Source organism: Chlorocebus sabaeus, chromosome 21 (genome assembly GCF_047675955.1).
Source record: "Chlorocebus sabaeus isolate Y175 chromosome 21, mChlSab1.0.hap1, whole genome shotgun sequence".
In the NCBI taxonomy this organism is placed as follows: Eukaryota; Metazoa; Chordata; class Mammalia; order Primates; family Cercopithecidae; genus Chlorocebus; species Chlorocebus sabaeus.
This window is the reverse complement of record NC_132924.1, coordinates 123,798,621-123,825,986: the sequence shown is the minus strand read 5'-3', so window position 1 is coordinate 123,825,986 and position 27,366 is coordinate 123,798,621. Positions and strand designations below refer to the sequence as shown.

At 46.3% G+C, this 27,366-nt stretch overlaps 1 protein-coding gene across 1 annotated transcript; it reads left to right on the top strand.

Annotated features, from left to right (window-relative positions):
- Positions 1-4,070: 4,070 nt before the first annotated feature.
- On the top strand, positions 4,071-24,835 carry GBX1 (gastrulation brain homeobox 1). The gene is made up of 2 exons (XM_007983495.3): positions 4,071-4,751; positions 23,713-24,835. The coding sequence occupies exons 1-2, from the start codon at positions 4,217-4,219 to the stop codon at positions 24,264-24,266; spliced, it is 1,089 nt and encodes a 362-aa protein (XP_007981686.2). The 5' UTR covers positions 4,071-4,216; the 3' UTR covers positions 24,267-24,835.
- Positions 24,836-27,366: the final 2,531 nt, after the last annotated feature.

Genomic DNA, 27,366 nt, shown 5'->3' with positions numbered 1-27,366 from the left:
TGATCCTCCCATCTCAGCCTCCTGAGTAGTTAGGACTACAGACATGTGCCACCATGCCTGGCCAATTTTTAAATTTTTTTATAGAGACAGGGGTCTCACTATGTTGTCCAAGCTGGCCTTGAACTCCTAGTCTCAAGTGATTCTCCCACCTGGGCCTCCCAAAGTGTCAGGATTACAGACATAAACCACTGTACCCAGCCAGAGTAGATATTAATCACTCTCCATCACAGATGGAGATGTCAAAGAGGGGTCAAGGTCACAGGGCCCAGTGAGGGGTCAGAAAAGGAATTTGACTCCAGGTCTTTCTACTTTAGCCAATGCTTCTTTCCATTTACCATGTGGCCTCAGTTCTATGTTCTATGAAAGGGCAGGGAAAGGAAATGGGTTGCTGCAGTTGCCACTATGTATGCCAATGTTACTGAATGTCAAGGACTTCACAGAAGTCACACTTCGTATCTCCAGCATGGCAAGGGAACACATAGAGGATATAAATGGGTTATGAAATACAGTATCTAACAAACAAACCACACCAGGTCAATAGAAGTACTTGAGGTCTCACTTGCCTCTGTTCAGAATTGGTGGCCCACTGGGCCCACTGGTGGCCCATTGTTGGCACTAAGTTTTAAGTATGTACTTCCTGGCCAGGCCCAGTGGCTCATGCCTATAATCCCAGCACTTTGGGAGGCTAAGGCAGGCAAATCACGAGGTCAGGAGTTCAAAACCAGTCTGGCCAACATGGTGAAACCCCGTCTCTACTAAAAATACAAAACTTAGCTGGGCATGGTGGCGGGCACCTGTAATCAGAGCTACTTGGGAGGCTGAGGCAAGAGTATCACTTGAGTCCGGAAGGCGGAGGTTGCAGTGAGCCAAGATCATGCCATTGCACTCCAGCCTGGGCAATAGAGCAAGATTCCATCTCAAAAAAAAAAAAGTATGAACTTCCTGTGCCAGCTTGAGTAGAGAATCCACTTTACTGAGTATAGTTCTAAGCAATAAGCTCTTGGCATGAACTAGGTGACGTATATCTTGAAGATCATAGGGTTATTTTATTTATTTTTTTTTGAGATGGAATTTCCCCCTTGTTGCCCAGGCTGGAGTGCAGTGGCGCGATCTCAGCTCACTGCAACCTCCACCTCCCAGGTTCAAGCGATTCTCCTGCCTCAGCCTCCCAAGTAGCTGGGATTACAGGCATGCGCCACTATGCCCAGTGGATTTTGTATTTTTAGTAGAGATGGGCTTTCACTATGTTGGCCAGGCTAATCTCGAACTCCTGACCTCAGGTGATCCACCCACCTCGGCCTCCCAAAGTGCTGGGGTTACAGGCATGAACCACCGTGCCCAGCCCAGAGGGTCTTTAAAACATTTTTTAGAGGTCTCCCTCTGTCACTCAATCTGGAGTACATGGTGCAATTATGACTCACTCTAACCTCCAACTCTTGGACTCAAGCAATCCTCCTGCCTCTGCCTCCCAAGTAGCTGGAGCTACAAGTGTGTGCCACCATGATTGGCTAATACAATAAGAGGGTCTTTTAACCTTGAGTCCTTGACATACCAGAATGTGACAGGCTTCTTAAAGTGTCCTTTTATTGAAGGGACTGGTAGAAGAGTGATGTTTCAATATATATCCTTTTGAGCTTTTGGAATTTGGTACTATGTGATTTTATTACCTATGCAATAAATGAATGCAATTACTTTTAAAAATGGCTCTTCCTTCATGCCTTACTTGGCTGATCCTGTAACTGCTCATACAGGTTTAATTTCAGTTTTGTAGCCCAAAGTTGCCTCAATAATTTGTCAAGTCAATAAGCCTCTGTTATGTATCCACCACCGATAAGCCCTCTCACTTTAAAAATACAATATACTTTTGAAGCTTGGTCTTCCATGTTGGTCTGGTAAAGTGCTTGGTTAATTTAGCAAAGGGGTGTTCCGAAGAGTATCTTTAGACAAGTCCTTTAGTAGTGAGTTGGAGTTAAGCTAAGGCACCTCTTCTTTCTCCATTGCCACATCTTACCACCAGACTTGTTTCTTAGAAATTGCACTGGTTGAATGTGGAGCCCAAGGTAGATCAAGACTCCATGGAAATGACACTCTTCTCTTTTCACCTCTCTGATGACTTGTCAGTTAAGGCATAACCAAAAAAATCCTTTCTTGAGTCCTGCCCCCTTCCTCAGTCCACCCTGGTGACAGTGTCTTTGAAGGTACTGATTTAAATACATCAGCCTGACATTAACAGTGTTCACTAGGCTAACACAACACTCCTAATTTGGAACAAATGTCACTGAGACCCAGAGTTCCCTCCTGCCCTGCTCTGTCTTGGCCGGGCAGTCCTGGAATTTGTGTAGGTTTTCATCCTCCCTGGAGCCAAATCACTTCCCCTATCTAGACTGCATCTTCCTAAACTTGCCTGGCTTTGCTGTTATTAATTTTAATATTAATTTTAACCAGCTTGGCACTACCTAGCCTTACCTGAATAACAATTTCCTTGTGACCAGATAACACTCACTGTAGCTGGCCAGCCTTGCCCTGTGTCCTGAAGCTTGGGTCACTCTTCTGTTGACTTGCCTGTCTTGTCTCTTTCTTGCCCACTAACCTGAGGTGGCTATCAAGTCAAAGTGTCTGTGACTTTTGCCTCTAGATTGACAACTCTACCGCTGGGAATTGGGAGGAGGAGGAGGACGGTAAAAGGCGCCACCATTTCTGTGTCTCAGAAGGGGGGAGGTGAGAGTCATCTGCAATTAGCGGATAATTAGCGCTACTGACCCTTGGGGCTCATCAGCGCTCCTGGGGCCAGCCCCCAGCAATCAGCCAGGGCAGGTCGTGAGTGTCAGGCCCAGGAATGAATAGGGCTCATCAGCGGCGCTGGAGCTGGGGAGCCAATCAGGGAAAATTAATAGCAGAAGAGAGGGAGAGCGAGCGAGGGAGGGAGACAAGAGATAGACAGACAGACAAGAGATACAGATAAAAGAGAGAAATGAGAAAAATCGAGTAACAGTGACTGGGATAAGGAACAAGAGATGGGAAAGAAATAATCAGAGAGGAATAGGAATAGAAACGAGGGCGGGAAAGGGAAGAGGAGTGGGAGGAAGAAAAAGAATGTAAAGGATGGGAGAAAGACGGAGGGAAAAGGTCAGAGGAATGGTAAGTACTTGGCATAGTGTGGGCACTCAAGGAAATTACCCACAGAGGCAAGAGAAAAGGACTAGGGGAAGTTGGAGATGGAGGAGGAGGAGGGAATGAGGAAGAAGGTGAAGAGCCAATGCCAAGAGAATAGAGACCAGAGGCCAGAGTGCCAATGGGGCAGACACGAGGAAAGGGGCCCCATAAGAGTAGCCCTAAGCCATAGCACCGGGCGGGCGCAGCGCGCCCCCTGTCGGCCCGGCCTCGCCTCCCTCAGCCCCGCGCTCTCGCTGGAGGGGGCGGCGGCCGTGCTGTCCCGCCAGTCGCGCCCGGGCTTGCTCTGGGGACCGCCACAACGTCCGCTCCACGGGCGGGGGAGGGGTGTCGGAGCTGGGAGGCACGCCGGGGAATGACTCGCGGCCCGACGGAGGGCCGCGGCCTGGAGCAGAGGGGCGCTGTGGTCCGGCGCCGCTGCCTGTCCCTGCTGGTGCGCCCTCTCCGCCTGCCGCCCGGTGTCCCATCCACTCTTGGCCCCGCCGCCCCGTCGGAGTCTGGGCCACCTCTAGCTTGCCCTCCGAGCCGGGCCGAGCTCGGGCCGGGTGGGCTGAGTTGGGGGTGGACTGAGTGGAGGGAAGGGGACCGGCCCAGCAGCTGCCGCCGCCTTCTCGTCGGCCGCAAACTTTCACAAAGCGGCGTGTCCGGCCTCATCAATCTCCATTAATAATAGTTGGTTGGGCCGCGGGGGGCGGGTGGGGGTCCCGGGCCGGCCGGCCAGGCCGCTGGGAACGGGTTCTGCGGAGGGAGCGGGAGCCGGGCGCGGCGGCGGCGGGCGGAGGGAGGAAGTGAAGCGTAATTTGAGGAAGATGGATGAGTCCGGAGGGCGACACCCCCAGCCCGCCCGCTCGCCCGCCCCCTCCCTCCTTATGAGAGAGAGGGAGCGCGGCGCCGGAGCCACACTGCGCCGAGCCCGCGCCCCGCCGCCACCTCGGCCCAGGAGCCAGGGAGCGAGCCCTGCGTGTCCGCGCGGGGCGCCCGAGCCGCGGGGCGCAAGGAGGCACCCGGAGGGGAGCGCCCCGGGGCGGCCGCAGCACCGAGCAAGATGCAGCGGGCTGGAGGCGGTGGCGCCCCCGGGGGCAACGGCGGGAGTGGCGGCGGGGGCCCGGGCACTGCCTTCTCCATCGACTCCCTGATCGGGCCGCCGCCGCCGCGCTCCGGCCACTTGCTGTACACGGGCTACCCCATGTTCATGCCCTATCGGCCGCTCGTCCTACCGCAGGCGCTGGCCCCCGCGCCGCTGCCCGCTGGTCTCCCGCCCCTCGCCCCGCTAGCCTCCTTCGCCGGCCGCCTTACCAACACCTTCTGCGCGGGGCTGGGTCAGGCTGTGCCCTCGATGGTGGCGCTGACCACCGCGCTGCCCAGCTTCGCGGAGCCGCCCGACGCTTTCTACGGACCCCCAGAGCTCGCTGCCGCCGCTGCCGCCGCCGCCACTGCCGCCCGAAACAACCCCGAACCAGGCGGCCGACGCCCAGAGGGTGGACTGGAAGCCGATGAGCTGCTGCCGGCCCGCGAGAAAGTGGCAGAGCCCCCACCGCCTCCGCCTCCGCACTTCTCAGAGACTTTTCCAAGTCTGCCCGGTAAGTGCTGGGGCCGACCAGGGCGGGCGGGAGGCCGGTTCACCTGGAAATTCCAGACAGGAACCTGCTCGGAACCTCGGCACCTGCCTGGAACCTGGAAGTCCCATACCTTTAGATCGCGCGCAGGTTCTGACTCTAATTCAGTTCTAAATACAGCCTCTTTAGATCCCAGAATCCCCGCCCTGCTCTGTCCCCACAGCCCTGAAGGCTAACCAAAGACTTTCCAGTGCTCCCTTCACATTAGTGCCTTTCCCTCAGCATCCTAGCCATCAAGCCTTGGCCCTGGCTCGTTTTCAGAATTCCTTCATTTTTTTTTTTTTTTTCTCCTCTGCCAGGGGTAGACAAGCTACAAGGTTGGGATTTCCAGGGGCACCAAGATGGGGGTATGGTGGAGCAGCTGTCAGTTCAGGCACGTTCTGGCTTCTAAGGAGATCATACTGACCCTAAAGGCTCAAAGGATAGGAATAGGCTCTGTGGATGCAGGGGCAAAATGTGTGGGGGGGGGGGGGACGGGGGTCTTAAAGCCCTGACTTATGAATTGGCGGATTCAGAGCTAAGCCTTGAAGAACTGAGTAGAGGACCAAAGAGAACACTAGCTACGGGAGGCCTAGCACACGCTGGACAAGTGCTGACTAGGAGACCAAGAGAGAGGCTAAAGGCTGGGCTGAGTTGGGTGTGGCCCAAAGATCTAGGGTGCAGAACCCAGCTAAGATTCAGCCGACAGATAATTCAAGGGCCCTGGACCCTCCATGAATGGTGCCTCTCCATAGAGGCAGGGTGTATTAAACTGAACCTTGTTTAGAGTCAATTCAATTAGAGCCCTCCTGACCTCTCTATTGGTCCTTAATTCCTAGAAGCCAGATAAGCTTTCTTCTGGCTAGATAGATTCAGGTGTTCTGAGTTCAAAAGCTTATACAATTTACTGGGCCCTATTTAAGAAAAATAGGGACCACTTGCAAGTGTGGGGACTCTGATGCTTCAACATCTTTAGCATCAGAATGGAACCGTTTCTGCTCAACCATTCATTGCATCCAGCTTAGAGGTGGAAATGACCCCAGTAGGTCTGGGAGCTGACTTGAACAGAGACAAGAAGGGAATGCAAGAGTCCTTTTGTCCTTTGCCAGCAGAGGTAATTCTTGATTATCAGTTTTTGGGCCCTTTCTGACATTGTCCAAAGGGTTAATCACTCTTTCAGACCCCAAGGGCTACCATAGGGCCTGTCTTCCTATTCTTTTCTCCTTTTGCCCTGGCATTTTGCTTTTGGGGATTCAGCTGTTGTTTTCTTTTTTGTACCTGGTTGGATCAGGAAGACCCAGTAACTGAAGTCAGAATAGCATCCTCTAAGGGGGATCATAAGGAAAAGATAGAGCAGCAACTGGAAGGTGGAAAAAAAATGTCCACAAGATAAAAGGGCCCAGGGTGGGAGCCTGGAAGCCAGCATAATGATCTTAAGAAAAAAAAGATTAGTATGATTGTCAGAATAGGATGGTCTTAAGGCAGAAGAGAGAGCAAGGCAGGCCATCAAAGAGATGGCTTTGGAGGAGATAGGGCCTGAGGTGTAACCAGACACATATAGAAAGAGATGAGCTGAAGAGAGAGGATGGAGAGGGGATCCCTTGGTAGTGGGGACATAGGGGAATATGCCCAAACTGGGACAACAAGCAATTCGTCCCACCCTTTCAGGTCTGCTCAGTTCTTATTTCGACCTATATGTATAATGGCGGCTTTTTTCTGGATCATATAGTATATTGGCTATAAAAACAGACATTGAGAAAGAGAGGAATAAGCAGAGAAAAAACAGAAGAGAAATATTGATGAAACAAGAATAGAGGAAAGGACCGGGGGATGAGTTGTATACTGGGAATATACAAAGAGAACATGAAGAAGGAGAGGGTTCTCTGCTGGAAAAGGGACTATGGACTGGGCCAAATGAAAAGTGAACTGTATTACTGGACCACAAGTGTGAGTGAGTGTGTGTGTGTAAGAGTTCTGTCATGAGAGGATTTGGGGGTAATTAAATAAAAATATTAGGGGAATAAGGAAAAGTTTCAACACTAGAAGTAATTTTCTTTAAAGGGTTTTTAATACTGAGAGTGATGGGAAACTGGAACTTATATAAAATGATGACAGAGCTTCAACATCTGAGGAAAATGTTGAAAGAAAAAAAAAAGAGGGAAATTTGTTGTTCGTGGAGTAAAGGCAAGGAATCTTTTTGCCAAGAATGATGGAAAGGAGAACTTAAACAGAGGAAGAATTTTGAAAAAGTGCTGGAATAAAGGTAATCACTCATGCTGGAAGGAGATAAAGGGTTTATATGGGGAGGCTGGGACATAGTAGTAAGGAGGAGAGACTTCAGAAGAAACATTCAAAGAGCATGAGGAATGAGAGTTCCTATCTGTGACTGCTGCTTCTGTCACTCTCAGTAAACATGCTTCCAACTCTTCCTGGCCAAGTCATTCATATCCACCTTCCCAATCTTGAGTTTTTCCTGAAATCATTGAGAAAAGAAAATGCAATTCCAGAAATGAGAGACATAAAATCAATTGGGGGACTGATGACACATGACCCAGGCTAAAAATGGTTGGAAAACAAATACTCTGTTTTGGGAATTGTATTAAAGTATTTGGAGTGAAATGACAGAGCTCTCTGCTGTGAATAATGGGATTGAAACCTCAACATTAGAAGAGTTTGGAGAAATAATGCAATCTTTAGAAAGAGGAGAAATTGTTTTCCTTGTGTGAATGAGTGACAGTGGTCTGAAATGATTATTTTACATTTCTTTAGTGTTTTACAACTACTAGCCCGTTTAAATAAAATCATAGTATAGATAGGCCAGTTTGGAGAATGATTAGTCTTTTCTTTGGGAATTAAAGGGAGTATTTTTTTAAATTTGTTGAGAGTTAAGACAGGTACCATTCTCTACTAGACTTGAGGAAGGATAAAAGGAACTTTGTTATGATTTGATTGCAGGAGTAGAAGCTAAGCTATATTAGCAGATGAAAAGAAATACGATATATAGAAGTAATTGGGTAGAAAGTTATTGAAAATGGTAGATTGAAAAGAATCCCAAGTTTGGAATGTGGGAAGCAGTGGGGAAAATTGAGAGAATGTCTTTAGTAAGAGCGATAAAGAGAATTCTGGACTGTTAGGAAAGATTAAAGTATGACTCAATAGAAGAGCCCAAAGTAGTGCTGGCCATATGCAAGCCATATATGGCATTAAAAAATTTTTATTAGCCACATTAAAAAGATAAAAATAGGTAAAATTAATTTTAATTATTTAACTCAAGATGTCCAAAATATTATTTCAACATTAATCAATATTAATATTTTAATGAGATTTTATATCCTCTTTTCATATTAAGCCTCCAAAATCCAGTGTTATTTTAGACTTCCAGCACATCTCCATTTGGACTACCCATGTTTCAGTTGGTCAGTAGCCACAGGTGAACAGTGGTAACCATATTCAACATGACAGATCTAGAGAGTTTTAAGAACAGAGTTATGTGAAAGTGATGGAAGAAAAGGAGCTTTGAATTGGATAATGGGTCCTCAGTGTTTTAGGAATAATGGAGAGAAGAGAGCAGGAAGCTCTAAATGACAGGAGAGAACAGAATTCTGTCTTAGGTGGGATGGGCAGAGATGATCTCGTGTGTCTGAAGGTTGTGTGAGCTCTGCCTGAGAGTAATCAAAGCTAACTTGCTGTGTGCAAGATGTGGTGCAGATATGCATCACAGCAACAATGGGTAAAAAGGATGCTATGTGCTGGGGAAATGATGAAAAGAGCCGTGAATGTGGAGAAATGCAGAAAGCCAGGCCCAGTGGCTCACGCCTGTAATCCCACCACTTTGGGAGGCCGAGATGAGCAGATCACCTGAGGTTGGGAGTTTGAGACCGGCCTGACCAACATGGAGAAACACTGTCTCTACTAAAAATACAAAATTAGCCGGGCATGGTGGCACATGCCTGTGGTCCCAGCTACTCAGGAGGCTGAGGCAGGAGAATTGCTTGAACCCAGGAGGTGGATGTTGCAGTGAGCCAAGATTGCACCATTGCACTCCAGCCCAGAAGGCAACAAGAGCAAAACTCCGTCTCGGAAAAAAAAAAAAAAAAAAAGGCAAAAGAAAACTTTGAGTTGGTGGTGTCTAGAGCTATTACTCACTCAGGGGAAAAAAAAAGATTGGATTGCCTGAATGCAAAAGCTTAGGAAGTGAGGAATGGTAGCTACTCCATATATATTTGTTAGATGGATGACAAAAATGTAGTGAGAGATTGACATGAAAATTAATACCAGTACTGGGCATGGTGAAGAAAACATTTGTAGTTTAAGGTTATATAGAAGATATGGGAATATAATGGGACAAACTTGAGACATGTTGATGTAGTAAACATTGTTTTTTTAAACTAAGCATAAAAAGGTTTGCTAATTTCTGAATAGAGGTTGGCAATAATAATTGAAATCATACAAGGAGACCAGGGAGACTTCGTAGGAGCCTAGTATTCAAGTGCTGATTACTGTAAGCTAAGCACCTGATGGTAGCTAGGGAACATTTGGATGACCATCAATTAATTTCTGAATAGGTATCCACTATGATTGTCAAGATATGGTATTTACTTATGAGAGGAAAACAGAAAATGATAGTATGACGTGGAATTAGATAATTATGTTGTTGGAAACAAGAGGGAGATTTTTGGGGGAAGTGATGGAGATCCGGAGTATGTTTTCCTAGAACTTTTGAGCATACAGTGAGAGTGATTGCTACATTGACACTTATAGAAAGGCAAATACTGCATTAACTTAATGTGATTGATGGAACATTTGTTTAGGAGTTGTGACACATGGGTTCAGTTCTCACCTTTGTCACTCATTAGTTGTATAATTTCGACAAGTCACTTAGTTCAATTCAGGGAACATTTATTGTGTGTCTATTACAGACTTGGTATATTTGAGACATAGTGGGAGATTCAAAGTCATGTGACTTCTCTAGGCTTTGGTTTCCTCAGCTGGGCCAAAAGTTTTGGTTCAGATGATTTTTAATGTTCCTTTCAATTCTCTAGGCCTCAAGTGTTTAAAGTAGAGCTCTCAACCTGGACTCCACAGACCTTTCATCAGGGAATCTGTTGGCTATGGGTGGGAGAAAATTTATACCTTTATTTTTTATCACTTCAGTCATGAATATAGGCCAAAAATCATAGTTGTTTCAGCAGTGCATGATGTTTTTGTCACTGAAAGAAATCACAGATAGTTTGATATAAATTTACAGTCTTTGGAGGAACCTTGTTTAATGAATAAAGAAACATGATTATATCACAAATTCTGTTTTAAACTATATTTTCATATACTTGGCTTCAAATGTAATACTATGTATTTTATGTTGTACATCTAAAAGCATTATTCTAGAAAGTGTTCATAGGCTTTACCAGACTGACAAAGGACTTAAGGGCACAAAAGGGTGAAGAACCCCCTGGATCAGAGATAGACCTCAGGAGTGACAACAGGAAAATTTTATTAGGAGGATTAGAATCATAGTCTGAGATGCCCTGTGCCATAGTGAAAGTAACCCTTCAGGGGATTGGCAGAGAGAAAAAGAGTCTCTAAGGTGGCACATGTAAATATGGAGATATATATAACAGATGATTAGGAGGATTCTTACACTTGGAGTGGCGGGCATGAGTAGATTGTACTGGGAATAATGCAGAGAGGCAATATTTGGTATAATGGGGGAAATATTTTAATTGGAAAGAAGGAAGAACATGCATTGTGAGCAAAGTGCTTTGCATTGAGAGAAATGTTACAACAGAAAGCAAGAATTCTGCCTGGGAAGTAATAGGAAAAGAAAAGTAATGGGAAAAAAGAAACTGATTTGGAATTAGGAAATAGAAAGGAGAGAAGTAATTGAGTAGATGTACAAAAAGAGAGAGATTTAAACAGGAATGATGAAAAGGAAAGAATTTGGTGGGAAGAAGGAACATTTATTTAGAGGGAATGGGGAAATGCCCTGTGCTGGGGTAGGAAAGAAACTTTGTATCTGAACCAGTGAAAAGGACAGAGCTCTCTATGCAAGGTAGTGCTCATAGCCAACAAAAGGTCTGGATTAGGAGTAGTAAAAAAGAAGCGGGAAATTTTTATTGGAAGTCTGATCTTGTTGGGAGAAAGTTATCAGCTTAGAGTAATGTGGATGAAATGTTGATGTGCTAGGACTAATTGAGAGAAAGGGTGATAGGGAGAAGAGATGCTTGCATTTGGTGCTATAGAGGAGTGGCCCACACAAGTTGAATTAAGGTGTAGTAGAAAGAGACAGGTGCCGCAAGCAGTGTCTTCACTGGCCATTATAGAAGGGAAAGCAATGATCCTTATGTGATGAAAAGAATCTGTATTAGAAGTAGAGGGGCTATAGGAACTTAGATGAGGGTTATAAGCAAAAGGCACTATTCAAAATATGAGGACTAGCAGGAAGAGGAAAATACTTCTGACTGGGGGTAGTGGGAGGCAGATGTCTTGACTAAATTATGGAGAAGATGGTATTATAATAGAAGTAATGGAGAAAACAGAACTCTGTAGTGGGGACAGTGGGAAGAGAAGTAATGCAGAGGTATCTCCATTGAGGGAAGGAGATGTAATTACCCTGAGTGTGAAGGTAAGAAGTGCTTTGTGCTGCAATGAATAACTATTCTATGAGTTATCTGTGGACACTACAAGTACATAAACTGATTAGCCTAAGCAAAGGAAGTGTCTTAGCTTCCTCATCAGTAAAATTAGGGGTTTGAATTAGGTGATCTCTAAGATTCCTTCCAGCTCTACAATTCTGTTTTTATCTATAAGGATATCTTTATTAATGAATTGTTTCTTTTAAAAAAAGAAAGGCATCCTGAGCAAAGGGCCTGGGGAAACTCTGTACTTTTCGGTGGTGAGTTGTAGTCATGGAGGAGAATGAGGTAGCAAGGTAAGATACATGCATCTTGAGGTGAGATCAGGGCTGGTCTTTAGGTGGAAAAGGCTTGTCTTCTGGGATTGGGGAGGGCATACCTGAGCTATGACTGTGTATAGCTGTCACATTAAATGAGAGAGAGAAACATTTGATAAAGATGGTAGATTTTGTATAGGCCAAATAGATTGGGGATCAGTTGGGACCAACTTTAACTGGTGAGGAAGGAAGCAGTGGAAAAGAAGAGAAGCTGTGTTGTAAAATTGGTTCCTGGCCTTCTATATTGTTTCTGTATCTGAAACAATATTTATGATAGGCTGACATTAGAATTCAGTCTCGTCCCAGTGTGGTGGCTCATACCTGTAATCTCAGCTCTTTTGGAGGCCGAGGTGGATCACTTGAGTCCAAGAGTTTGAGATCAGCCTGGGTAACATAGTGAGACCTTGTCTCTACAAAAAGAAATTTGCCAGGTATGGTGGTATGTACTCTAGTCTCAGCTACTCAGAAGGCTGAGATAGGAGGATTGCTGGAACCTGAGAGGTTGAGGCTTGAGGCTGCAGTGAGATGTGATTGCACCACCTCACTCCAGCCTGCACAACAGACAGAGCAAGACCTTGTCTCAAAAAACAAAAATTCAGTCTCTGCCTGGGTGCAGTGGCTCATGGCTGTAATCCCAGCACTTTGGGAGGCTGAAGTGGGCCAATCACTTGAGTCTAGGAGTTCGAGACCAGCCTGGGCAACATGGCAAAATCCTGTCTCTACAAAAAATTAGCTAGCAGTGGTGATACACACCTGTGGTCCCAGCCACACATGAGGCTGAGGTAAGAGGATCCCTTGAGCCTGGGAGGTGGAGGTTGCACTGAACCGAGATCATGCCACTGCACTCCTGCCTGGGTAACAGAGTGAGACCCGTCTTAAAAAAAAAAAAAAAAAAAACAGACTCTTTTTTTACATTAAATGTTAACAAAGAGATGAGGTGTAGTGCAAAGAAACAAGCATGGGCTTTGGTCAGGAAAGCTGGGTACAAATGTTGGTGGTGCACTTTCTTTGTGATCTATAGGAAGTACTCACTTCTACAGTCTGTTTCCTCACCAGCGAAATGAGGACAGTAATATTTACCTCACAGGGTTAAGGATTAAATGCACAGATATTTGTGCAGCATCATGAAAGTAATAGATGCTCAAGAAATTATCCTTATTGTCTTTGCCTTGGAAATACGTGGGGAGCTTTCCTGGGAATTAAGTTGGGAAAGATCCTTTTACTAGGAATGGTGTAGGATAGGTGACACTCTATGTACTGAAAAGGACAAATATTTCTGCAAGTGATGATAGAGTAGTTCTGTGTTCTGAGAACTGATTATTCAGGGACTGCCAGGAAAGAACATTGTACTGAAGCTAATAGAGGTAGATTTCACATGTCTTTGGCTCTTTCTCCCTCTTTTCGGTTTCCGTGTCTCACATTTTGGTGTACTCTGTAAATCCCAAGGCTGCTGAACCCCCTTTACTGTGCCTCACTGGGGCCTGTTCTCCCTTTCTCCATTAAAAGAAAAAAAAAACTCTTCTTTTTGCTTTATCAAAAAATGTCTATTCCCTCATATGTTTCATTTTAGTTTGATGTTAAAATCAAAGCCACTGGATTAAACTAATTCACACTCGAGTGGATAGAGATTTTTAAAAGTCCAAATGAATTTCAAACTGGGGGAATCTTACATGGTATTACTGTGAATAATTTTAGGTAATATGGAAACATTAGCGTGGATGGGAGAGTTGTGGGAGTGGGGTGGAGAGGCTTACTTTCCCTGGAGTCGTGTGACCATTGTCTCTTCTGGTTACAGCACTGTATTTAGTCAGAACTCTTTGGGTTGGTAGTGATAGTGGCTCAGCTCTCAGCTAAAATGGAGATTTATTGCTTTCTGTAACTACAAAATACCTGAGTGGATTCAGAAATGCAAGTAGTGTTGTGAGGTCTTTCTTTTTCGCTCCCAACCTGGCTCCTCTTTCTGTCTTCAACTCATCTCCTTAAGACAGCTTCCTTCATTTAGCTAGAGGTAAGAGAAGGCACAAGCACATGCAGTTCTAAATTTTTGTAATCCCAGGTTAGGACCTGAGTGGATTCTAGTGTATATAAAACCCTGGGATGACTGATTCACTAGCTTGAGCCATGGCCCCAGGGAGATAGCATGTTGCAATTGGTCAGAACCAAGTCACATGCCCACCTTTAGTCAGGAAAGTAGAGAAATGCTGTTAACAGTCCCACCAAGTAGTAGGTAGTGTAGCGGGGAAGCAGTACCTGAAGGAAGTGGGTACTGCTATTGAGCAAAAGGGGGAAGGTATGCTGGGGATACTAAAACAACCCAAGATGGATCTCTGCCTCAACCAGAAAGAAGGAAAAGAATGGGCCTTCAGCTCCCTTTCATTATTAGGAAGAAATACTGAAAGGAAATCCTTTGTTTCCCCACTGGCTAGATAAAGAGATCCTGGCGGCCGGGCGCGATGGCTCAAGCCTGTAATCCCAGCACTTTGGGAGGCCGAGACGGGCGGATCACGAGGTCAGGAGATCGAGACCATCCTGGTTAACACGGTGAAACCCCGTCTCCACTAAAAAATACAAAAAACTAGCCGGGCGTGATGGCGGGCGCCTGTAGTCCCAGCTACTCGGGAGGCTGAGGCAGGAGAATGGCGTGAACCCGGAAGGCGGAGCTTGCAGTGAGCTGAGATCTGGCCACTGCACTCCAGCCTGGGCGACAGAGCGAGACTCTGCCTCAAAAAAAAAAAAAAAAAAAAAAGAGATCCTGGCAGTGAAGCTCTGAAGAGAGTTCTGTAACGAGGAAGGCAGAGAGAGATGAAGATAGTAGAAAAATTTCCATCCCTCAGTGAGGCTTTCTCTTTGCTCTGATACATATACGAGAAAGAGCTCTACGAGGAATGAGAGAGAAAGCTGTAAACTAGAAGCTAGAGAACACTGGGTGTTTTTGTTTGTTTGTTTGTTTTTGAGATGGAGTCTCACTCTGTTGCCCAGGCTGGAGTGCAGTGGCGCGATCTTGGCTCACCGCAAGCCTCCCGAGTAGCTGGGACTACAGGCATGTGCCACCATCCCCGGCTAATTTTTGTATTTTTAGTAGAGACAGGGTTTCACTGTGTTGGCCAGGCTGGTCTTAAATTCCTGACCTCATGATCCGCCCGCCTCAGCCTCCCAAAGTGCTGGGATTACAGGCGTTGGTATTAAAACAAAACTTTCTTTACTTTGGCCGTATTATTTTCAAAGTTAGAAAATACCCTTTTTTTTTTTTTTTTTTTTTTTTTTTTTTTTTTTTTTTTTTTTGAGACAGAGTGTTGCTCTGTCACCCAGGCTGGAGTGCAGTGGTGTGATCTCAGCTCACTGCAACCTCTGCCTCCTGGGTTCAAGCGGTTCTCCTGCCTCAGCCTCCTGAGTAGCTGGGATTACAGGCGCGCACTGCCCTGCCTGGCTAATTTTTGTAGTTTTAGTAGAAACAGCATTTTACCATGTTGGCAAGGCTGGTCTCGAACTCCTGACCTCAAGTGATCCACCCACCTCAGCCTCCCAAAGTGCTAGGATTACAGGCGTGAGCCCCTGTGCCTAGGCAAAAATACACTTTTAAATAAAGGAAACACTGACTAGTAAGATTACATCATGCAAACCAATAAGGACAAAAGAATGGGAGAAAGATTTGGTGGGAATTTTGTCTCAGGAATGATAGGAAAAGTAGTTTGTTAAAGGACAGGTGAAGTTTGGTGAGTGAAGTCTCTCTGATGACAGTTTTAAGAATCTTCTCTGAGAATGTTAAGGGAAGATATTAACAATTAGGCCAGGACTCTGTGTTAGTAAGTAAAAGGGATGAGATATTTTTATTTCTCTCTCTCTTTTTTTTTTTTTTTTTAGGCGGAGTCTCGCTCTGTCACCCAGGCTGGAGTGCAGTGGCCGGATCTCAGCTCACTGCAAGCTCCGCCTCCCGGGTTCCTGCCATTCTCCTGCCTCAGCCTCCAGAGTAGCTGGGACTACAGGCGCAGGCCACCTCGCCCGGCTAGTTTTTTGTGTTTTTTTTTTCAGTAGAGACAGGGTTTCACCGTGTTAGCCAGGATGCTCTCGATCTCCTGACCTCGTGATCCGCCCATCTCGGCCTCCCAAAGTGCTGGGATTACAGGCTTGAGCCACCGCGCCGGCCTTTTTTTTTTTTTTGAGACAGGGTCTCACTCTGTCGCCCAGGCTGGAGTGCAGTGATGTGATGTCAGCTTACCGCAACCTTCGCTCCCAGGTTCAAGTGATTCTCCCACCTCAGCCTCCAGAGTAGCTGGGATTACAGGCACTAGCCAATGTGCCCAGCTAATTTTTTTGTATTTTTAGTAGAGACAGGGTTTCACCATGTTGGCCAGGCTGGTCTCCAACTCCTGGCCTCAAGTGATCGGCCCATCTTGGCTTCCCGAAGTGCTGGGATTACAGGTGTGAGCCTCTGAGTCTGACCAAAAGGGGTGAGATCTAAACTTGGATTTGATAAGAAGGTTATTTATCTAATGAGACATCTAGGGAGAAGACTTTTACAAGTGGGAGAGGAGGAGAAAATATTTTACTGGAAAGAATGAAAACAGCATTAACTGCAACTTTAGGAGATTAAGATTCTAGACCTGACACTCTGTCCCTCTCTGTGTGACTTAGGAAAATCATTTAATCTGTCCGAAACTCCATTTCTTCACCAGAAAATAAGGTTACTACCTCTCCTGGATCTGCTCTACTTCAGTCAGTTGCTCAAAGATAAGATAATAAATGTGAAAAGTTTTTTGAAAAGTTAAAGATCATACAAGGGTGCTCTTAGAAATGGCAATGTTAGTATGCCCTGAAAGGAGGTCTAAGCTTAAAATGGTGGGAAATTGCCCTGAACTTGTCATGAAGCTGGGAGGGGTTCTGGATGACAGTGATGTAAAGAAAATTGTGTTGATTTGGAGTAAAGAATGCTAAGGACTCATAGGAAGAATGGAGAGAGAGAGAGAGAGAATGAAAATGAATGTTTCCAATTATACCTAAAATTATAGGCAGGAGTAGGAGCATAACGGAAGCATGAAATTCATGAGAATGAGTGAAAAATAAACTGAGAGTGAGCTGGTTGGTTTAAACAATGGAAGAAAGTACTGTTTTTGAAAAGAACAGAGAAATAATTCTGTACGGGGCATGATGAAATGAGGATTTGGAAGTGGGAGTGATGACAAATATGTCTCTTTTTTGAGGAATGACCTGTGTTTCTTCCCACCTTTTGACCTCACCCAAACTGGAACTGGATTCAGGGAGATGAGTAGTTGGCCTGGGAAAATCAGGAAGAGATTCATTGTCCTAAGATGGGCAGGGCAAGAGAGAACCTTTCCTAAGAGTAGTTGGGGCAAGTGTTAGGATAGTTGTTTTTGAAGTAGAGAGAAGTCAGAACTGAGGGGCTTCTCTTCTAAGAATACTAAAGATAATTGATTTCCTACAGCGATAACAGCAGGAGCTGCAGTAATAGGGTGAATGAGGGACAGCACAGGGGCTAGATGAGTTCCTGCAGCTGGGAGCCTAAAGTTATTCTCCACTCCCTCTGTGGCTTCTCCTCTTCCTTGGTGCCTCTAACGCAGGCCTCCCTGCCTAGATGGAGTGAGTCTAAGGCATTGTGTTCTTTCTGCTGGAGAACACCTACCATGGATCTTTGGCCCTTGATTTCTTCCCTAGCCTGAACTGACCCATTACCGAGATGGGCCTTCTTTCTGACTCTGGAGCTGCTCCCCTTCCTCTTGGAAGGAATGCCCCATGCAAGCACGTCTCCTGGAGCATGAGTGCTGTTCTCTGGAATGAGATTAATGCCCTTGGCATGAACTCTACAAGTAATCAAGGTTCAAACCTTGTGATTTCTGGTTCTTAGGATAATAGCATCCACCAGGAGAATTCACATGAACTCTGTTTCCTAATGACCAGTCTGTCCTACCATCACTTCCCCTGGCCAGAGGCCAAACCTTTTTTCACAGATTAGACTCAACCGTAGGGAACAAGCTGGAAACTCCATATACTCTTCTTATTACCAATAATATCATTCTCATACATAAAGGCCAGAAACTTTCTGTCTGTTTGGCCTACCTACCTAGTACAACAAAATAGTTTACAATTTTAAAATTTTCATTTTGCTGAAGTATTCTCATCAGAACCATTATTTCATTATTTTCCATAGGAAATTTTTTTCATGCAAACCAACAACTTGCAACTTTCCATGTAAAAAAAATTTTTTTTTTTTGAGACGGAGTCAAGCTCTGTCACCCAGGCTGGCGTGCAGTGGTGCCATCTCGGCTCACTGCAAACTCTGCCTCCCGGGTTCACGCCATTCTCCTGCCTCAGCCTCCCGAGTAGCTGGGACGACAGGTGCCTGCCACTACGCCCGGCTAATATTTTTTGTATTTTAGTAGAGACGGGGTTTCACCGTGTTAGCCAAGATGATCTCGATCTCCTGGCCTCGTGATCCGCCCATCTGGGCCTCCCAAAGTGCTGGGATTACAGGCGTGAGCCACCGCGCCCAGCCAAAATTTTTAATTCTTATTTTATTGATTGTTTTTTGTTCATACCAACCAATTATACTGTCTGCAATTGGAAATTCACTGTGTGGTTTTTTTTTGTTTTTGTTTTTGTTTTTGTTTTTGTTTTTTTGAGACAGAGACTCTGTCGCCCAGGCTGGAGTGCAGTGGCGCTATCTCTGCTCACTGCAGTCTCTGCCTCTCGGGTTCAAGCGATACTCCTGCCTCAGCCTCATGAGTAGCTGGAATCACAGGCGCACGCCAACACACCCGACTAATTTTTGTATTTTTAATAGAGACAGGTTTTCACCATGTTGGCCAGGCTGGTGGTGAACTCCTGACTCGGGTGATCCACCCACCTCAGGCTCCCAAAGTGCTGGGATTACAGGCATGAACCACCATGCCCAGCCAGAAATTTACTTTTATGAACATTGTATCCACCAAGTCCAGTTATTCTAAATCGAATTTTGCAAACAGAAATTTTATCAATGAGATTTGCTTCTTGCCAGGCATGGTGGCTCACACCTGTAATCCCAGCACTTTGGGAAGCCGAGGTGGGAGGTTTGCTTGAGTCCAGGAGTTTGAGACCAGCCTGGGCAACATAGTAGGACCCCAGCTCTGCAAAAAAATAAAAATAAAAAAATTAAAAAAATTAGCCAGCCATGGTGGTGTGCGCCTGTGACCCAGCTACTCAGGAGGCTGAGGCAGGAGGATCACTTGATACCAGGAGTTCAAGGCTGCGGTGAGCTATGATTGCTCTGCTGCATTCCAGTCTGGGTAACAGAGCAAGAACCTGTCTCAGAAAAAAAAAAAAAAAAATTTGCTTCTTTTAATTTTTAGTTAATAGCAAATTTTTATGTTCAATTTTTATTTTTTTACCATTAATATTCATTATAAATTGGATAAAAGGAAATACTTTTATTTCTTGGCTAATTCCTGAGAAAATAGTTAGCTGTTTTGAAATTTCCACATTGTAAAGGATCACATTACTGTGTTGCTCATTCTTTCTCTGCCTGTGTCTTTGGCTACTGCAATCTATAGTGCTTCTTCTCTTGGGGCAGCAAGAGCAAATGGCAGGGCCAAAATGTTTTGCTTTGCTTCAAATGTATCTGTATTCTAGGGGGAAAGGTAGATGAGGTGTTTCTGAAAAAGTACCTTTTGCTTTCTTTCCCCTAATTTTTCCCGTATTTTCTCTCTCCCTTCTCTAGACTTTTCAGCCCTTTTATTTTATCTGACTCATCATTTTTGTTGTTGTTGTTATTTCTCTACCCCACTTCTTTCTTTCCCCAGTCTTCTTTCTGCCTTCCTTGGCCTTTCCTTCTCTCTCCCACTCCTTGTTGATCTTACGCATTGTCCCAGACTCTCCTCTGAGGCATGTGGCTGTATTTTCTCCTCTCGTTGCTTTCTTCTATTGTCCCACCCCATTTCGTTCCAAGAGTTACTTATCAGAGTCTTCAATGTCATGATTATAAAGGCTCAGAGAGAAACTCTTGCTCCTGCCGCTCAGCATCCCACTGGGATCAAGTAACCAAGAGAGGTTGTGAACCTGTGCTCCTTGTATGGCTTTAAAAGCAGCACTGAGGGTGGCCGGCTCATGTGTGCTTGATTTTATGGATCTGTCTGAAGACAGAGAGGGATGGATGATATGATCTCAGGAGGGCCCTGCCATATCGGGAACCTGGGAGCCTCGTCTCAATCATCATCAATTTAGATTTATTGGACACCCCCTGGGTGCTTGGAGTTGTATTAACTGATTTCATCCTTCAAGCCTCGAAGTCTAGTTTCTCCTTTTTTAGCACTGTTTAACATGTTGTAATATTGGGCTGAGTTTGTACAAGCCTTTGTTATTCTTTCTGTTATTATTTACTACACACTCTGTTTTTAAAAAATTAAAATAGAGGATTTACTAATGGAATTGTCATTAATTTATTTAAGCATCCTGTAGATTTTTAAGATCCTATAGATTCCTACTGCATATGAATTCCTCTCCAGCTAATGTGAGATCTGAGGGCATTCTGAAAAGTGGGAAGGATAATATTCATAGGGAGATGTCTTATGCACTGGAGCTGGGTGGGGTGGGGTTGTGGTGATTATCATAGGAGGGGCTTGGGAAAGGAAAGGACAGGGAGGGAAGGAAAGGAGACAGGGAGCACATGCATGAGCGTTTGGAAATCATTTATTTAGTCAACAGATGCTTATTGAGTGTCTACTCTGTGAAGGTCATGTTCAAGACACTGAAGATATTGCAGTGAATGAGAAATATTCAGAATATCTACCTTCATGAAGCTATAGTCTATTAGGAAGAGGCAGCCAGTAAAATAAATGAATAAAATTGGTAACATGGACCAAAGTAACAAATAAATCAGAGAAAGGAGATAGAGAGTATCAGAGAGTATGAATATTAAAAGGATGACCAGGGAAGGTGTCATTGATAAAGACCAGAAGGAGGTAGGGAATAAGCTAGTGCAAAGATCTAGGTGAAGAGTAGTGTATTCCAGACAGAAAGAGGAATCATGGGCCAAGTGGAGTGCGGAGGACAGAAGCTGGGAAACCAGTTAGAAGATGACAATAAACCAGGTCAGAGATAACTGTGGCGTGGGCTAGTTGGAAGCAGGAGATAGGGAGAAAGGATTGGGCTCTGGGGTATTTTTTTTCTTTTTTTCTTTTTTTGAGACAGAGTCTCACTCTGTCGCCCAGACTGGAGTGCAGAGGTGCATCTCGGCTTACTACAAGCTCTGCTTCCCAGGTTCACACCATTCTTCTGCTTCAGCCTCCCTAATAACTGGGACTACAGGCGCCCACCACCATGCCCAGCTAATTTTTTGTATTTTTAGTAGAGACGGGGTTTTACCATGTTAGCCAGGATGGTCTCAATCTCCTGACCTCATGATCTGCCTGCCTCGGCCTCCCAAAGTGCTGGGATTACAGCGTGAGCCACCGCGCCCGCCTGCTCTGGGGGTATTTTAAAGGCAACAGCACTAGCAGGGCTTGCAGGTGGACTGGATGTGGGTTGTGAGAGAGAGGAGTGAAAAGATGGCATCGAGGTTAGGTTTGAACACACGGAGGATGCAGTTGCCAGTAACTGAGATGGCGATGATGTGGATAAAGATGAGAAAGAGCTGGTTTGGGGGAATGATCTGATTGGAGTTCAGTTTGGGCCATATTAAGTTTGAGTTCTGTGGAAGTGGAAAATAGTGGGAGAAGAGCTCTTAATGAAATGAAGGAGGAAACCAAGGGTGTGAATCTTAGAGAAGACAACATGGATTTGGCTAGGGATGAGATAGAGGAGAAAGAACAGGCGATGGGAGATATTATGAGGAGCGAATTAGCTACAGACAGGATACAGTACTTATCCAGATGGGACTTGATGCTGGGTGCCAGTGAAGCCTGAGCAAACTAGTAAAGAAGAACAAAAGCCATTGGCTGGTGAAAAGCAACGTACAGGAGTGGCATGGGAAGACTGGGTGAGCCCAAACTGGGGCATGCCGCATGGACTTTGAGAAGGTTAGAAGAAACAGGAAGCACTCCAGAAAGAAAAGGAGAGGGATGAAAATACCTTTGAGGTATGAAGTTGATTGGGATATAGATGGGTGATGTGGAAAAAGGTTGAGAGTTCTGGCCACTAAGGAAAATGTCAGCTGGGCACAGCGGCTCACACCTGTAATCCTAGCACTTTGGGAGGCCAGGGCTAGAGGACTGCATGAGCCCAGAAGTTCAAGACCAGCCTGGGCAACATAGTGAGATCCTGTCTCTACAAAAAATAAACAGAATTAACCAGACATGGTGTGTGCCTGTGGTCCCAGCTACTTGGGAGGCTGAGGGTGGAGGATCACTTGAGCCTGGGAGGTCAAGGCTGCAGTGGGCCAAGATTGTGCACTATACTCCAGCCTTGCTGACAGAGTGAGAGTCTGTCTCAAAAGAAAGAAAGATAGGAAAAGAAAATGTCATTGTGGCTCTTGAGGAAAAAGACTAGGTGTAGACTGCACCTGCGAGGGGAAAGGGAACATGGTAGGGGGTGGGGTGGGGTGTGCTGAAGGAGAACACCAGGACGCTCTGACTGCCAGGAGATGTTCTATCTGTGAACACACATACCCTCTTTCCCTAAGAAAGCATTTCCCCATGCCCTGAATTTAGTTTACTTGGAGTTGTAGTCTCAACCTGAGTCTGCCTATCTTAGGCATATCTGATATGTGGCCAATACAGCGAGATGCATTCCTACATATAAGTATGCAGGCCTCCTGCCTTTGCACAGTGGACACTTCTGGAAAGGAACTGACTATTCAGCTTGCAGATTATCCATTTTCTCTTGTTCTCCTGCCTATTGATTGTCTTTTGACTTGTTTCACTGCTTTTTGGTCCTTTGAGCAGAAAATGGAGTTTATAAAACTCACTGAAAACATGTGTAATGCATATTTGCAGTTCTGATATAAACATCATTGGATACAAAGATTAAAACCAATGGTTGAATTAAGTTTTAGAATTGTGTGGATTAAAATGTTTATATGCTTGTGATTACAAATAATCAGTATTCTACTGAATCAAATTTTTTTTACCCTTTCCTTCTCTTCGTTTATCCCTGTTGTACTTTTCCCTCTTCCTCCTCCTCCTATATTCCCTCCAGTTCTCCCAGCTGACATCAAGCTTAGGGGCCTCAGGATTCTGAACCTGAGCAGAAAACAGCTGTTTGTGTTGCTCAGGCATCCTTGGCTGGGGAAAAGGGAAGGTGGGAAAGAGATGGTGTCATTTTAAGGTCAAGGGAAAGGATTGAAAGGGGATCAGGAAGCCTAAGTAAATGGGAGAAAAAGTCTGGCCACACTGAGGGTGCTGCATGGCTGGGAACCATGGAAATGAGGTTCAGGGACTGCAGATCTAGGGAAGAGGGAGAGGAGGAGACAGAACAGAAGCCATGAGACAGCTCTCGTCAGCTGGACCAGATGAGGACTCCCAGGAGAACAGCAAAGGCTGAGCCTTCCTCTCCCCATCTGTCCTGTCAAGGTCAGTTCTGCATTGCTTCACTCCTCCTCACAGTGGCTCCAGAAGGATCCCAAGCTGGGTCCCATACTGCTTCATTCTGGCCCCTGAGGCTGTGAGGCCTGGCTCTGGAGGGGTGGTATATGACTGCGATGCTGGGCCGTTGGTCTCTAGGTTCTGAGAAAGCTGGGGAGGTGGTGGGTGAGAATGAGATGGGGGTGGTGGGGAAGTTGAGGGGTCATTGTCCATACACTTACTGCCTCCCACACTTTTCCGTAGTGAAATCTGTGCTGGTTAATACCTTTCTTCCCATTTCTTTGTCTTCCCTAAACCTCTTCCCATTCCATATCCTGGACGTACCATCCTTCTGCCTCCTGTCTCTCCCTATCTTCTCCTCTCTATGGCTCTCTTTTTTCCTGCTCTTGTCTCCCAACCCCCCATTTCTGGCCATGGTTCCATGTGCCTCCTCCAAACTCTCTTTTCCTTGCTTCTCCCTCCCCATCCATTGGCTTCTTGCTCCTCACAGCAGAGGGGAAGGTGTACAGCTCAGATGAGGAGAAGCTGGAGGCACCAGCAGGAGACCCAGCAGGCAGCGAACAGGAGGAAGAGGGCTCAGGCGGTGACAGCGAGGACGACGGTTTCCTGGACAGTTCTGCAGGGGGCCCAGGGGCTCTTCTGGGACCTAAACCGAAGCTAAAGGGAAGCCTGGGGACTGGAACTGAGGAGGGGGCACCGGTGGCAGCAGGGGTCACAGCTCCTGGGGGGAAAAGCCGACGGCGCCGCACAGCATTTACCAGTGAGCAGCTTTTGGAATTGGAGAAGGAATTTCATTGCAAGAAATACCTGAGCTTGACAGAGCGCTCTCAGATCGCCCACGCCCTCAAGCTCAGTGAGGTGCAGGTCAAGATCTGGTTTCAGAATCGACGGGCCAAGTGGAAGCGCATCAAAGCTGGCAATGTGAGCAGCCGTTCTGGGGAGCCCGTAAGAAACCCCAAGATTGTTGTCCCCATACCTGTGCATGTCAACAGGTTTGCTGTGCGGAGCCAGCATCAACAAATGGAGCAGGGGGCCCGGCCCTGAATGGGCACCCAAGAACTTAGGAAGGCAAGGGATCTGTACCTGAGCCTGCTCTGAGACTGTCAGGGTTCTGTGGACCAGAGGGGCTGCAACTGTGATTCTGCCTTGAGAGGGACTAGTTGGCAATTAACCTAGCCCTGAGTGTGTTCCTTCCAGAACCTGAGATGTGAGCACTTGGCCCTGAGCCTGTTCCAGAAACCTTCAGGACTAGGGGCTTCAAGGTTAGAGGGGCTGGGGTTCTAATTGCTGAGGAGCTGTTGAGACTGAGGTGGACTCCTGGGGATGGGGTGGGTTCTAAGATGCCTAGGGCCTGAAGGTTCTGTGGCGAATGCCCTGGAACAGCTTCTGATGGGTGGAGGGATCAGGTGATACCTAGCCAAGGAGATCGCAGCTCCTTATTTATTTGTGTAAATGTGTATATATGGAGCTATCTGTCTCTGTCCGTCTGTCTGCACCCCTGAGAGGGATTGGAAAAGTTGTTTCCTCAATCCTCAGCCAGAGTTCATCTGTCCTACTGCTTTGGGGTAGGCCCCATCTTGCCTCTCTACAAAGAAATGAAATGGCAACCATCATTGGCCTCTGTAGAAATTCTTCAGCACTCCCCCATCTCCCCCACCCCATGTTAACTACCTCTACCCCTGCGCTTTTCCACTAGGGCTGCCCACTGCTCGCTCTTGCCTCTATACCTCGTGCTCCTAACGTGCCATCTCTTCCTGCTTCCCATTAAACAGGCAAGCTTCTCCAGCTGTTTTCTCCTCCTTGGATGAGCTGGCAGACTTTGGGAGAGATTAACTTCCTGTTGTATTATGAAGGGAAATGAAGTACTTGACCCTAGTTTAGCTGGGGTATGTCCAAGCCATCTAACTAAGTGGAGGTCACTAATGACTGGGGCATTCATATCACCTGTGAGCTCATGAATAAATTGTTTTCTATGCAGAAGACATGGCAGCTTAGTCTGTCTCTGCCACCCTTTGATATTCCGGATCCAAGGGCCTAGGGGGAAAGACCCACTTCCAGTTTTCTGTTCTTACGGCATTAACTGTCATCTCTTCTTCTTCCCGTTGCACCATTTTTGAAGCTTGGGATACCCCTACCTCTTCTGTTACAGAATGAGATCAGTTGAGGGGGGGCACTGCAAAGTGGATGGGACAGGAATGAATTTGTGTGATAGACATAGTAGAGGCTTGGGGATTGGAACAGCATTAGTGGACAAAGTGAACACAGGGAGCAGGGCTCACAGATCCATCTGCAGACAGCAGGCAAAGGGCACAGAAACCAGTGGAAGTTGGTTTCATGGTAACTGGGCTTCCTGGGAAGAAATATGACCCGTATTGATTTGGGAGGGAAGATACAGTAGAGAGCAGAGCCATCGAGAAGAAAAATGGGCTGTGAATGAGGCCAAGAAATTCAGGAAATGAAGGTATTAATGTCAGGAAGGGGATGGAAGTACAGTTCAAATACTTGGCCTCCTTACTTTCCTTAGAGGGAAAGCTTCTGGCTATTCCTGATTCCTGGAATGGAAGACTTATCAACGTCTCATCACCCTGACATGTGCTGGACACTTCTTATGGCGAAACCAAGACAGCTCTCCTTGGCAGCCCATTTCTCCTAGCTGGTTTGGGCAACCAAACAAAGCAACCTGGAGCCGTGACTGGTCATTAACAATGGTTCCACAGTTCTTCAGCTAGGACACACAGGGCTAGGGCAGGTCTTCTCTATTTTTTGGCTAAATTTCAGCAGGGCTTGAGAATTAGGCTAAAAATATGTAGTCCAGACCAGCCCCATTCCCAGCCTGGTCTAGATCAAGGCTAAGTCTCCCTGATACCTTAGATTCAGCCTTCACAGGAAACCTATGGGGTTAGAACCTTCTTTTTTTTTCTTTTTTTGAGATGGAGTCTCACTCTGTTGCCCAGTCTTGAGTGCAGTGGCACGATCTCAGCTCACTGCAAGCTCCACCTCCCAGGTTCACGCCATTCTCCTGTCTCAGCCTCCTGAGTAGCTGGGACTACAGGCACCCGCCACCACACCGGGCTAATTTTTTTTTTTTTTTTTTTTTTGTATTTTTTGTATTTTTAGTAGAGATGGGGTTTCACTGTGTTAGCCAAGATGGTCTCGATCTCCTGACTTCGTGATCCGCCCACCTCGGCCTCCCAGAGTGCTGGGATTACAGGCATGAGCCACCACACCTGGCCGTGGTTAGATCTTTTTAGGAGATAAGCCAGGCAGAGGTTGAGGATCACAGGAGCCATTGTCATTCTGGCAGAGCTGGAGCAGAGTTTCTGTGGCCATGTGTCCCCTGTGGTGGCAGGCAAGAGAGCACCTGGGCAGGAAGCCCACAGATGAGAAGCAGTTCAAACCAAGGCCCCGACCTGCAGGGGTTTTCTGGCTCTACCATGAAGCCTCCTAACCTGTTCAAAGCAGTATTCAACCAGCCCAAGCAGCTTGTTTTCCATAGGGAATCTGGAGGTGACTATTGCTAGTATTTGGAGCCCAGGCACCTACTCCTACACAAAACCCACAGCCCTATCTCTATTTTGCCCTATCTATATGTAAGGTTTGCATCAGCCTTGCAAAAGGGGCTGTGGGCTGAGAAAATAAAGCCTGGCTTCCTCTCTGAAGAGTGTTACTTGCCTATTTACCCGCACAACACACCAGCCCACCACACCCAACATATGCTCATGGTGTTTTAGAAAGGACCTATGTCAGGTCTGTGGGATTTTTTTTCACCCCGAGATGGAGTCTTGCTCTGTCACCCAAGCTGGAGTGCAGTGGCGCGATCTCGGCTCACTGCAACCTACGTCTCCTGGGTTCAAGCAATTCTCCTGCCTCAGCCTCCTGAGTAGCTGGGATTACAGGCGCCCACCATTACGCCTGGCTAATTTTTGTATTTTTAGTAGAGACAGGGTTTCACCATGTTGGCCAGGCTGGTCTCAAACTCCTGACCTCGTGATCTGCCCACCTCGGCCTCCCACAGTGCTGGGATTATAGGTGTGAGCCAGTGCACCTGGTCTGTGGGAAATTTTTTTTAAAAAAGAAGATAAGGGCTACCAGCAACGTGGGTCCAGGAATGGGATAGCAACAGATTCCTCAGAGGGCCAAGACT